Source organism: Mercurialis annua, linkage group LG2 (assembly GCF_937616625.2).
Source record: "Mercurialis annua linkage group LG2, ddMerAnnu1.2, whole genome shotgun sequence".
NCBI classification, from domain to species: Eukaryota; Viridiplantae; Streptophyta; class Magnoliopsida; order Malpighiales; family Euphorbiaceae; genus Mercurialis; species Mercurialis annua.
In genome coordinates this window covers 6,810,285-6,824,861 of record NC_065571.1, presented here as the reverse complement: position 1 = coordinate 6,824,861, position 14,577 = coordinate 6,810,285, and the positions used below count along the sequence as shown (strand labels likewise).

The 14,577-nt window shown below is 31.1% G+C and overlaps 1 protein-coding gene across 1 annotated transcript; it reads right to left on the bottom strand.

Moving 5' to 3' along the window:
- Positions 1–584: 584 nt before the first annotated feature.
- On the bottom strand, positions 585–2,638 carry LOC126667394 (adenosylhomocysteinase). The gene is made up of 2 exons (XM_050360354.1): positions 1,839–2,638; positions 585–1,649 (listed from the first exon to the last, which is right to left on the bottom strand). The coding sequence occupies exons 1-2, from the start codon at positions 2,547–2,549 to the stop codon at positions 903–905; spliced, it is 1,458 nt and encodes a 485-aa protein (XP_050216311.1). The 5' UTR covers positions 2,550–2,638; the 3' UTR covers positions 585–902.
- Positions 2,639–14,577: the final 11,939 nt, after the last annotated feature.

Here is a 14,577-nt window from a genome sequence, read left to right as displayed (position 1 = left end):
ATTAAGGGAACTAACAGAAGCTCTTAATTATTGCTAAAATTAAAAAAAAGGTACTAAATCGTTTAATTTTCAAATAAAAAGTACCAAATTATAAATTTTAATAAATATGAGGAGTTTTAGAATAATTTGCTTTAAAATACATTGTTGAATGGTGTGTTACTAAGTCCGCCGAGTATAAAACTATTCATATAAATATTGGTATCGTGAAATTCTTTGCACAAGTATAATTCATCACGTGGAATTATAATCGTTTGAATATGTGGCGAAAGTGGAAATACAAATGAAGAGGGGAAAAAATTTATTCAATTAACATTATTTTTATATATTGGGGACAAAAATTAGATCTAAAATTTGGTTTTTGTGGTTGGTTTTAGGAAAAAAAAACTCACCTAGAATCAAACAGTTATGAATTCATAAATTCAAACTAATATAAAATGTATAAATTATAATGCCAAATATATGGCTAACGCATGAGCCATTGCTAATTTAAAAATTTAAATTTAATCCTTTTTAATAAAATAAAGATTCAAAAAGAACAGTATTATAAACCAGGCTTAAACTTAATACTACTAAAGAATTTAAAATGACAAAAACAAATGATAAGTAATATTTTTTTGGGTAAATAATTAATAAAAAAAAGCTGCACCAGAACCCAAATGGCAGCAGCAATAGTACATCCCACACAACCCCATTCCAAAACCTTATTCTTCCCCATTCTGGTCTTCCATCAACAGAGACCCTCTCAATTCATTCAACCCAACTCCTCCCCTCCAAATCACAAAATCCTACCAAAATTAAATCCTACCATTCTACCACAATTCATCATCAAAATGTAAAAACAAAACAATCAAGCCGCCGCCCAAACATGCGCATCCTTTTCTCGAACTTCCGCTCTTCCCCCATCAATACCTGTAGTGAGCAGGCTTGTATGGACCCTCAACGGGTACGCTGATGTAGTCAGCCTGGTCCTTGGAGAGCTTGGTAAGCTTGGCTCCAAGCTTTCCGAGGTGAAGAGCAGCAACCTTCTCATCGAGGTGCTTGGGCAACACATACACCTTCTTCTCGTATTTGCCGGTATCCTTCTCATTCCATAATTCAAGCTGGGCAATAACCTGGTTGGTGAAAGAGCAAGACATAACGAAACTTGGGTGGCCAGTGGCACATCCCAAGTTCATGAGTCGCCCCTCGGCCAAAATAATAACACCAGACTTGGTATCGGGGAACACCCACCTATCGGTTTGGGGTTTGATGGTGATTCTCTTCACACCAGGGAAGGTCTCAAGTCCGTGCATATCGATCTCATTGTCAAAGTGACCAATGTTGCAAACAATAGCATTGTTCTTCATCTTCCTCATGTCACCAACCATGATGATGTCCTTGTTACCGGTGGTGGTAACAAAGATATCGGCTTCAGACACAACATCCTCAAGGGGCAAGACTTGGAAGCCTTCCATAAGAGCCTGAAGGGCACAGATGGGATCAATCTCTGTAACAATCACACGAGATCCACCTTGCTTCAAGGCAGCGGCACAACCCTTGCCAACATCACCATAACCACAGACAACAGAGACCTTTCCGGCAATCATAACATCAGTAGCCCTCATCAAACCGTCGGGGAGCGAGTGACGGCATCCATACAAGTTGTCGAACTGCAATGCACAAAATGGTCATTAAGAAATGAAATAACACAGCAACAGAAGTACGTTAGCTAGTTCAATTATAATAAAAACTACAGATCTAATAGCAAATCGGTAAAAAAAACAATAGCAAAAACTACAGATCTAATCAAATAAAATGCAGATCCAGACCAAATACTATGAAAATAAATAAAATTATACCTTGCTCTTAGTAACGGAGTCGTTAACGTTAATGGCAGGGAACAACAAAGTTCCGTTAGCTTGCATCTGATACAATCTCTTAACACCGGTAGTAGTCTCCTCACTAACACCCACCAATCTCTCCTTCATTTTACGGTACCTCTTAGGATCCGTCTTCAACCCATCTCTAATAATAGTCAAAACAAGCTGAAACTCAGTGTTATCAGTCGAAGTCGGGTCAGGAACCTCACCCGTCTTCTCAAAAAGCTCCTCAGCCTTAACACCTTCATGGATCAAAAGAGTAGCGTCACCACCATCATCAACGATCAGATCTGGGCCGCCACCGGGACCCCAGTCAAGAGCACGCTCAGTACACCACCAGTACTCCTGAAGAGTCTCCCCCTTCCACGCAAACACGGCCGCCGAGTCACGGGCAATAGCAGCAGCAGCATGATCTTGGGTACTGAAGATGTTGCATGAACACCAACGAACCTCAGCGCCCAAGGCGGTTAGGGTTTCAATAAGAACAGCGGTTTGGATAGTCATGTGGAGCGAGCCGGTAATCTTGGCTCCTTTGAAAGGCTGAGATGGGCCGAATTCGGTTCGGCATGCCATCAAACCGGGCATTTCGACCTCGGCAAGTTCAAGCTCAAGACGACCGAAGTCGGCCTGAGACATGTCCTTGACCTTGTATTCGCGGCCACTGGTTGTCTTCTCGACGAGCAAAGCCATTTTTGAATAGAAATGAGGAAGGAGATTTACTTTCTCTCTCTAGATTAGGGTTTACAGGGTTTTGTAGAGAGAAAGAAGACGAGGGATAACTGGAGGAATGAAGGGTGTATAAATAGGTTTGAGATGTGAAATTGACGGTCCAGATTTGTTTGATTTTTTAATCGTGGGTTTGGTGGATCTGGTAAAGGGTGAAAATATTGTAGAAAATTATTTGCGGAAGAGACGGAGAATTTTGCGGATATTCTTGTGGTTAAAAGTAAATATAGAACGGTGAATCTGACCTGTTGTATAGGGATTGATCCACACATGGTTTAATACTCGAGGAGTGTTTGTTTGTTTAGTGGTACTGACTTTGAATAAAAACGTCCTTTATTTTTCTAAAAACAATTAATATTTTAAGTGAAGAAAAAGTAAATAGATTTTTCAAAAAAAATATATAACTTTGAAATGATGATTTTAAAAAATTAACTTATAAAAATATTTTTTTTATCCAAACAACAATTTCATATAAGGATTAAATTGTCATCTAACTAAAGTGAGATTATAAAATATTAAAAAGTTATTAGATTTTTGTATTGAATACATAATATTTTTTGTGCGTAAGGATGGTATGTAAAAAAAAATCTGTTTAAAAAGAATGGTAAAAGTATGTTTTTTTATTCGGCTCAAACAACAAGAAGAGGTTGGTGTCGAACCTAAACTTCTAATGTAATTAGACTAGATCTCACTCAATATACTTGCTAAGAAGGGTGTAGATTTTAATTAAATAATATTCGATTAATTTTAAAAAAAAACGGAGTCGAATTCTTTACGAGAGATTCGACAACTATCTCATTTTTTATATTTACGATAATTTTGCACATTTTAATACTCTCATTTTAACAGTACATAAATAGTGTTTACACTATTAATTTTGATAATTTTAGATTTTCATATGATAGGAATTGTCACATTAGACTAACATACTTGTTAATTAATATTTTATATTATCAATAAATAATAATAGACTAAATATCACTCGGTGCTAAAAAGGATACAAATTAATTAAATGAGATAGGCTATATTCAATTTATTATTTAAAAATAATCAAAGTTAAAATTATACAAGAGATTCAACAACTATCTCAATTTTGCACATTTTAATATTAGTAGTTTCTGTTTCTTTTTTTGTAAAATATATAAAAAAATATGAATTTTCAAATACTAGCTTAGAGGGGGTAAGTAAGATTATTTTAAAAAATTAAAAATGTATTAGTGTTTAGGTTAGGAGTAATGTGTTTGTGTGCGATCTGTGCACACCAATACAATGATTTTTTTGTTAAGACAATTTAGTTTAATATATGATAAAATAAATCTTTTTTTAATATATAAATATTCATGTGTGCATATTGTTTTATCTAATATTAAATTGTATCATGATTATGAATGATAATTAAATTATTTAGGCTAAACCCATTTGGGAACCCCTATACTATTCACTTTTTTTTCATCTGGTTCTTGTACTAATTTTTCACTCATCTGAATCCCTCAACATACCATATTTTGTTTAAGAAGACCTTTTCTAACGGAAATATGATCGCGTGGTCTCACTTCCGTCTAACTAACGGAATATCCTTAATGAAGCCGCGTGTCTCACCATATAGTAACCAATGCCGCGCTGAAATTTTTATCTGTTCATCTTCTTCCCTAAACACAACCCCTCACATATTTTCATTTTTTTCTTTCCATATTTTTAAAATAAAAACGAAGAGAAACCCACAAAGCTGTTCCATTACTTGTAATGGCGTATCCAAAGAAGAAAATAATTACTCTCTCTATATATCCGCCATCGAGGAGCAATTGTTGCGATGGAAGCGAACCGAACGACAGACGAAACAACTCTACTTTTCCCAAGATTGATTTTTAAGTTTTTCCAAACCTTCTAAGATGGATTGTTCCATGGATGAAACTTCTTTAGCGCGCTATTCTTGTCACTCGTCTAACAGCAAGTCTCTTCTTTAAGCAAAATTGACCTACTTCGTCAATTCTCGTTAAAGAGGGGGCAAACTGTAGACACCTATTTTTCGGACAGGTAAAAAGTGATAAGGAACTGAAGCGTTCAATGATGATTTCCAGAGAAATCTGTCCGGGTGACGAGCTTTTGATTTGCTTGCTGGAATCTAAACAGGCGTAATTTGTGCACGGCTGTAAACTTGGAGGATTAAAACTTTTGCCTTTTCTCATTGCATGTAATTTTAGTTATTTCATCGCCGGAAGCAACTGCCAGAATCATTGGCGCCGCCTCTACTGCAAACAGCGCTATTAAACTAGCGGATCCCACTACCGGAGATCTCTACACGAGCAAAGATTGGATCAACGCCGTTGATATCTATTCATAAATGTTTCAAGATCTGATCATATTAAGTTTTTATTTTCTCCGGCTAAGGTTGTTTTGATAATTGTTGCCGCCGTTGAATATGGCATCATAAATCATAGAGGTATTGAAACTCAAAGGGTTTGTGGTCATTCATGTTAAAGATGGTTACAGTAATAATTAGTTTCTTAAATAATCATTAAATTCTTGAAAATTGATTAAATTGCTTAGTTCATATGGCTTTTTTTTTATCAGGATGGTATATATCATTGATGAGGATCGGAATCCAATCGCAAAAGACATTGCAGTTCAGGAGGGGGGTGCATGTACCAGCCCTCATTGCGTAAAAAAATAGGAAACTTGCTAATCCAGTCAGCTACAACATTTTGTTCTCTAAAAATATGCAAGAAATTACAAGACAAAATGCGCTTAGCAAGTTCCCTGATCTCCTCTATTACTGGTTTGATATCCCAGGGGACAACTTCATTGTGATGATTGCATAATTTAATCAAGACTGAAGAGTCAGACTCGCAATCCACGTAGTTCCAGTTGATGCGGATTGCATTTCTGACTGCGTCTCTAAGGGCCAGGGCTTCAGCTGCTAGAGGAGATCTGCAAAAGTGAGTAGTAGCTTGACCATATAACATCCTGCCTCGGTGGTCTCTGCAAACTACACCAGCTAAACTCGTGCAAGTAGTGTTGTCAAAAGAGGCATTGGAATTGATTTTAAGCCTGCCAGATGGAGGAAGTGTCCAGTGCTTGGGGGAGGAGCGGCTGGGAGCTCTGACTGAAGATCTTGACTCTCTAGAGGAGGAGTCAAAACAATAGTCTTTCCAGGCTTGGGAAGAAGTAACCCTTAGATCCAAAGGTCGTTGAGAGAAAATATAAGCATTCCTTGAGCACCAAATATGCCAACACGTATAAGCAACTAGTAAAAGCTTATCTTTTAAACCTGCAGCTGAAAGATAATAATGCAAATAAAGCCACCACTCAGAAAAATAAGTATATGCCATGGTGGATGGATTCATTCCGAGGCTGGAGGAGAACCAGGCTAGCTTTCTATTTAAGGTCGTTTGGAATAAAAACTGTGTCGTTTAGTGTTTTGAAAAATATGTGTCCATATATGTTTGTGGGTGATGTGAACCTAAAATAGTAAGTAAACTCGCTCAAACGGAATTTGAGACCACGCGATCCTGTTTCCGTTAGAAAAGGACTTTTTAAACAAAATATGGAATGTAGAGGGATTCGGACGAGAGAAAAATTAATACAGGGACCTTACGAAAAAAAACGTGAGTCGTACAAGGACTTATAAATGGGTTTAGCCAATTATTTATTGAGAAAAAGCAAAACAAGCTATATGGAAAAGATGATGTACTGTGCTCCCACAATGCACATCAGCAGATTCTGATTAATAATTTAGCCACTCTTTATCACGTCCGACTCGCACCTTATTTGCACGTTTAGTAGATATGCGTTTTTTTTTTTTTATGTTTGGTAGATATGCATATCATATACACAAAAAGAAAAACATATAGTTTTAGGGTGGATCACATATGTCCAAAATTCTTATGGTTTTATTGTCTAAATAATTCCTCCATTTGCTCCATTATGACCACATTTAGAAACTTATTGATCGGATTTATATCGACATTGAATTTTATAATATTATAACTCTATTATTGCTAAAAAAAAAATCTTTTTTGAGAAGATTGCTAAGTTGAATCTATGTTTGTCTTAGTAAGTTTAGTTATTTGTAAATTACTAAAAAAATTAAGTTGTTGAAAATACTAACTTTCCATGGGCATTTCCATTTATTTATAATAAAATTTTTAATCTCATTTGATATATTATATAATTTTTATTATTAATTGAAATTTAAATAATAATTATTTCACATGACTATTTTAATAAAAATTAATAAATAATAAATTCATCTAAAATCAAAATTATTATATACTTAAAATCATATTATAATGTACACATTGTTAAAAATTTATTACATTAGATTTAATTTGATTTGAATTGATTCAATCTGACATTAAATAAATAATAAAAAATCAATTATTTTATTATGATCTCAAACTAATTTAAATTTAAACAATCAAAATTAAATCGTCAAAGTGGAATTGATACAATGTAAGTGGAAGGGATATATAAAACCATTCTTTTTTTTATTTTGCTAAAGAAATTATCTCATCGATATAAAATCAACTATTAAGAGTGTCAAATCTAACCACGATATCAGGCTAGATAATTACAGTCAAGAAAAACATTCCAGCTACATAAAGTGTCACCCAAAAACGATCTACTACATCAACTCGAGAATAACTAAATCCATACTCGAATCTAGCCAAATGGCTATTAACCTTATAAATCTAAAAAAATTACAATGAGAAATTATAGATATATCATAAATCTACATCACAAATAAAGGTTTTAAAAATTATAAATTAGTAAAAATTCTACACAAAAATGTGATCCACTTGTTGCGGGCACCATCAAGCGAACTACAACTTCATATATCTTGCAAAAACTTCTTTATTTAGAGGAACAAAACCTATATATAATAGATAAACTAAAAATTACTTGAAAAATAATACTAAAACTGAAACTATAAAGTAAAAAATATGTATTTGTTGTGAAATAAAAAAAAAAACATTTAGAGGTGAGAGGTGATTTTTAGCCAAAAAAGAAGCCAAAAACCACCTCTCACCATAAAAGAATTAAAAATGGGAGGTAGGATTTATTGAGAGGAATAGAGGAAAAAGAAGAGAAGAGAACGAGGCTTCGCTTAAATTGAGAACACTAATATAAACAATCTATTTTATAATGTGTTTTTGAGCTACTATGTGTCTTCACAAACAGATTAATAGGTTAGTTTTCATTTATGTTGGAGAGAAAGGAATGAAAAACATTAAATCTACTGGGTAGATTGGGATAATATGTGACTGAATAAGTGGAATGGAAAATTAGATTTTAAGAATTTATCATATTTTAATCAAGCTTTATTGGCAAAATAGAAACACTCTTCAAAATATAAATTTCACGTTGTTTCAATTTTCTTTTGATAAATTGTTTCAAATACTTAAGGATCGTTATTTTCTACTAGAGAATTCTGGTCAATTAATCCTGGGGATGGCGTAATTTGCTCTGTGACAAAAAGCTTGTGCGTATGGGGCTGTTATGGCAGGTTAATTCAGGGTCTTCTATCCTATAATGTTAGATTGATCCTTGGATAACTACACTACCAGATTTTATACTTTATATTAATTTTGAATTGAGACTCATATTACTGATGTTCATGGTCTTCTATTATTGCTACATCTTCAGCATTAATGTGCCAGTGGTGTCTATCTTATGATGGTTTGTTTGAAATTAAGCTATGTCTAAGAAATATAAATATGGATTTGTTGCGGTAGTAGCTTCTAATTCTATAGAAATTGTATGCTATTTAGATATTATGGGATTCAAAGAAATTGTATGCTATTTAGGTATTTGTGGTTCCAAGATTTTAGAGTTTTTAGCATTGTGATTTGTGAGAAGGTGATCAGTTGGATTATGTGTAATCGATGGACAAGGACAATTTCAAAAAATGACGCTCAACTCGGATATATGTGCTTCTTGCTATACTTGGAGAATTTGTCGAGAAAAATGGCGTTTATGAATAAAAATCAAATCTCACATATTCAAGTTATTTGTGACCTCTAGATCTGTTTTTGAGTTGGGCTGGAATCAAGCCTACTTATTTTTTTTATATATTTTATGTAGGTCCAATTCCATCCGAATATAGGCCTAACGTGATTTTCATTATCTAAATCCGCCCTTACACTCTACTTTACGGACTCCGACCGGACTCTTCGAGCTTACATGAGAAACTATTCAAAAATAGAGCACCCGATCCTGCCTATGAAATAGTGAATTTTTTCGGATTGCGACTCGGAGCAGATCTTCACAAAAAATTGCTATACAAATCCGGTCTTAGGTGGACGGGCCTGGGCGGGTTACGCAGATACCACTCCCATGAACAGGTAGAGTGACCTCTAATTTTTATATATAAGGCTGTGGTGGTATGATTTTGTTAGTACTTGAAGTTGGATAGTGTGTGCACCATAGTATGACAGCAATTATTTGATGAAATGTTATTGGTGTCGGTGATCTAAGTAAGCTTAAAACTGTCTGTATGGAGGGCAATAAAAGGGACCAACGTTAAGAAAATTAAATAAAAGAACACAAAATCGATCCGTCACGTGATCTCACGGCGGTCCCACCTTGTTCGGTACTTAAATGAAAAACGGTCCTATAAGAGTTCAACGCCACACGAATATTACCATGTGCACTCGTCAGATTGAGGAGCGCACGATCACCGTCGACAGAGTAAATTACCATAGAACTCCTATATTATATGTTATTTATAACTTAGGCTTAATTCCTTAAAAAAAAACCCACCTTGCATTTTTTGTTCCTTTATATCCAAAATTTATAAAACACTATTTGTACCTAGTTTTGAATTTTTATGTTTCATCCTTACCCAAAAACATTAAATTGTACTTTTTTTTTATTTAGAAAAGAGTTTAAAACATACTTTTTTCTATTTTTAAAAATAAAAATAAATCTTTAAACTTAAAAAATAATCAAATACATCCAAATAATTAATTAACTTTTTAATTTTATAAAATAAAAAAAAAATTATTATTATTTTTAATTTTTTTTTGTCGGAAATATTTTTTAAAAAAATTAAAGAAATTAAAAAAAAAAGTTCAGAAATATTTAAAAAAAAATAAAAAAATTATTATTATTTTTAATTTTTTAAAGAAGATGGTATTTTTTGTATTATTAATAACATTAATATCTAGTTAGTATATAAGTTAAAAATGAAGGATTTTTTAAACTATTTTTCAAATAAAAAGAATACAGTTTAATGCTTTTGGGTAGAGATGAAACATAAAAATTCAAAATTGGGTACAAATGGTGTTTTTACAAAGTCAAGGTATAAACGAACAAAAAATGCAAGGTGGGGTTTTTTTAAGAAACTAGTTTCGCATTACGTGCTATGCACGTGGCTCATAACGCAACTCGTCAATGAACATATTAGTAAATTTAATAACCGAATATATTATATTTACTTTTAAAAAAATTCTTAACTAATTTAATATTAATTATAAATAAATATAATATATTCGGTTATTAAATTTTTTTCCATACTGAATTTATTTTTCTTTTGGTTTTATAATAACCATAATTAACTTAATTTTATTAATAATATCTTTAAAAATAATAAGATATAAATTTGAATAATATTATATTGACTAAATACAGTATTTTAATTTTGTAATTCAATCAAACTAAAAAATAGGTATTCCTACTAATTTTGAGACAATTTAGTTATTTTTGACATACTAAAAACTAAATTGGAGAAAATTTAGCTACCTATTCTAATTAGAACTTTAATTACAATAATGATTAATTAAATAACTAATTAGTTAATGACTATAAAACCTTTATTTAGTAGTAAACTGAAAAGAATTATTCAGTAAATTTGCATGTCCCCCCCATCCGTACTTTTATATATAGTATAGATTAAGCTTATAACTTACTATTTGAAAACTTTTATTTAAAAATTAAACAATTTGATACCTCATTTTTAATTATATAAAACAATTATAATTCTTATTAAATTTACTTAATCATCTCTATAACTTACTTAACCATAAAATAATTTATTTTTTTATGATTAAGTGAAAATAAATGCTAAATTATGCATTAAATTGAACATAACTTTTAATTTATGTTAAATTTAATATTGAAAAAAAATTACTAAACAAGTTAAGCTTTTATCCTATTTTTTGAAAAAACAAATTTTAAAATTTTCCCAAAAACAAAAATGCTATTGCATAAAAGAGTTCCTAATACTTCTAAAAATTTATACTAGTAAATAAATGATTCAGAAAAAACAAAATCAAATCTTGTGAAGATGGAACCAAGGCATAAGTGTCACATGGCACAAATGTGGTTGGTGATGCATATTTTAGTCCATGTTATGGTTGATATTTTTTTAATAGAGACCATCAATGGTCGTGCATGCACTTGGATTTCTTTTATGTTGTTGAATATTTAATCCTAACAATTTATAAAAAAAATTGTTAAACATTTGGATGTAACTATTAGGATACATTTCAGTAAACATTTAGGAAAATGCATTTCTATTTCACAAATACAAAGTTGTCATAATCTTATTGATCTTTATTTTGAGTCATGGAATTCATAAATTTGAACATTTAATTGCACCATGAAGAAAATATTAAGCACTAATTAAGCTTTTTGACCGAAGGAAAGTGACTGTAGATATTTCGTACGTGGAAGCAATTTTTATCACTTGAAAAAACAGCAACCTAATATAATTACAGTTTTAATTCCAACATGAAATGTGGATTAGATGGAAATTAAGACAAAAATTGGACAATACCCTCAGGCCAAAACTTTGTATCCTATTACGGATCAAAACTTTTCATCATAATGGGGAGGTTGGTGTAGGGTTGGGTTGGTAAGGAAAAAGAGTTTTCCAAAAATATAGTTAATTAATTCGTATTTGTTTACTAATACAGATTTATTTATGAATTATTAACATACAACAACCCCAATTGTTCTTCCTGTTTGTCCTCATTTTATGAAAATATCCAAATTGCGTACTGGCCAAGTAGCACAATATTGACTATCTTTTGATGTTTTATAATTACAAATATGGTTTAATCAATTTAAGATTAAATATTTCTAAACATAATTTTTAATGTCTACATCGACAGGAAGAGTTTGATTTTTTAGAAAGATACTAAAATTATAAATGTAAAATAATCATAAATAAAGTTTCCACTCCTTTACTTTAGTAGTTACTTAATAACATAAAATCTCTTTAAATTTCCTATTTAAAATTTGACATTTATATTAAAAAGAAAAAGGAATTACATCATGCCTGTATAGTTAAATAATACTAATAACAAATTACTTAAATTTTATATTTCATATTTCTAAACCTATTTTTTCTTATATTAAAACCATGAAAACGTGAATAAATCATGCATATAGGCATTGCCTAACAATAATATAACATTATTTAAAATTCAAATTTATATTTAAATTTTGATTTTTTATATTTGAATCATAACAAACGAATACATATATATATATATATATATATATATATATATATATATATATATATATATATATATAAGTATTAAGTTGATATGTTTTTATTTCTGCAAGCATACTCCAGTTGTATAATTATTGGAATTAAAATGGAACTCAGTTTTTATTTCCCTGTTTTGCATTCATCATTTTTAATGTCTACATCGACAGGGAGAGTTTGATTAGGCGTTCCTTAAAAAACAAAAAAGAAAAGAAAGTTGCTTAGCCAAGTTGTGTAGTGAATTGACTAAAACGACCTCCTAACAAAGGCTTAATTGCATCAAAAATCACCAATTTTAGCGTGTTTTTTGTATTTAACGTATTTTTTTCTTGACATAAAAAATCACCAACTTCCATTTTTTGGCATATTCGTCCACGAACCGTTTCCTTTAAAAAATTAAACGCAAAACGGCGCCGTTTTAGCGCAAAATGACGCCGTTTTACATTCAAAACAGCACTGTTTTACATCTCGAGGACAAATATGTCAAAAAAAAAATTGGTGATTTTTTATGCCAAGAAAAAAAAATATGTTAAATACGAAAAACACGCGAAAGTTGGTGATTTTTATGCAATTAAGTCTCTAACAAAGGACGAATTCACCAACTCAAATGAAAACTATTTTGAGTAAATGTTCATCCCAAACCTTAGACTTATTCTGATTCGTATATGTTAAATCTATATTTTAATAATTTAACTTATAATTTAAAAAAAAAAAACTATATTGAAATAAAAATATCATTATGTTTATTTTTATAATCTGAAAATATAAAAATAGATGTTATTATAAAATTTTAAAGATTACAGAAAAATTCATGAAATTCAATTTGATATTAAAAATATTAAAATTTTAATTATAAAATTTAAGATTTTTATGAATTGATCCAATGTTTACTTAGATGGAACCAAATAATCTCAAAATTAATTATAATAATTTAGAATTATATGAATTTAGGATTTGAAATGAAAAAAAAAACCATGACATTAAACTTCAGATCTCAATAAACTACCATTGGGTTAGTTTTAGTGAGGTGTAAACCATCCAACGAAAATAATACTATCTTTTTAAAAATATTTACAAAAATACAATTTGGTATACATTCAGTACAATTTTCGTATATAAATCAAATAATGTATGCATACAATTTTTTTATGAATACAATTTTATTGTATATAGTCCGTATAAAATACGAATTGTATACGAAGTATATATGTTTTGTTTTTAAAAAATTCAAATATGAGAATATCTGATCTAAAATTTCAAATCTAATATTTCAGATCTGACAAGTGGCGGCGCTGTAAAGGCCGATTAGCGACGTCGACGTGAAAAATGGCGAGTGGCGAAATTTTCGTGAAAGACCAGCAAGCGGCGGCATGGAGGAGCTCACGAGCGGTGGGGCAACGAACACGTGACAAAGGGCGGCGACGGCTGATGTATGCGGTGGCAAGTATTGGCGGCAACAAGCTTTATAAGGTAAAAGTTGATGGTGGTGGAGGATAATAATGGAAGAAAAGAAAGAAATTAAAATTTGAAAAAAAAAATGAAGAAGGATATTATTTTTTTAAATTTTCCTAAATATAAATTTGAAGGGAGTCACTTTCATTTTTATAAATATTTGTTGTTTTTTTAAGTATTTGTGTATACACCACCTAAAAAAAAAATGAATGACAATGTCGACATCATGATCGAAAGGAAGAGTTGCTTTAGGCTTTCCTTAGAAAACAAAAAAGAAAAGGAATTGCTTAGCCAAGTTTTGCTGTGAATTGACTAAAACAACCTCCCAACAACCCACGTATCCACCAGGCACCAACTCTCAGAGTAAACTTTTAGGGGTAAGGTACAAAAATAACTCTAATGTTTACCCAAAATCTCTCTTCACCTCTTTGTATTTTCCGGATTTCAATTAAGACCCTCGTGTTGCTATCGAAGTGCAAAAATAACCTTAATGTCTTGAAAGTTGAATATTAGACCCCTCTATCAGACGGGGTAAAATTTCACCGTTAAATGGAGAGTCATTTTCTCACCTTTCAAATCATTAGGGTCATTTTAACATTTCAGTGCAACATTAGGATCATTTATGTATTTGTTTGATTATTTATATCAAAAAATAAATTTTTAAATCTTTATTATAAATTGTTTATTTAAATATTCTATCAATAAAATAACTTTCTTTTGAAAAATTTATCTTTATTATTTTTATTCCATTTAATATTCACTGAATTAGGAGTGAGCAAATACCAAATTAAATCTTACCGAGATTGAAAGTGGATTGGTTAGTGGTTAATATGATTTGGTTGCGTTTAGGATTTCAATTTTGATTTTGAAGTTTGTTTTTGGGTTAGGTAAACTCAACTATGAAACCAAATCAAAACTGGAATTTTTATAAGTCCAGTCGAACCATATTAACCACAAATCAATCCACTTTCAACTTCAGTTAGGTTTGATTCGATGTTTGCTCACCTCTAATTTCATGGATACTAAATGAAGTAAGAACAA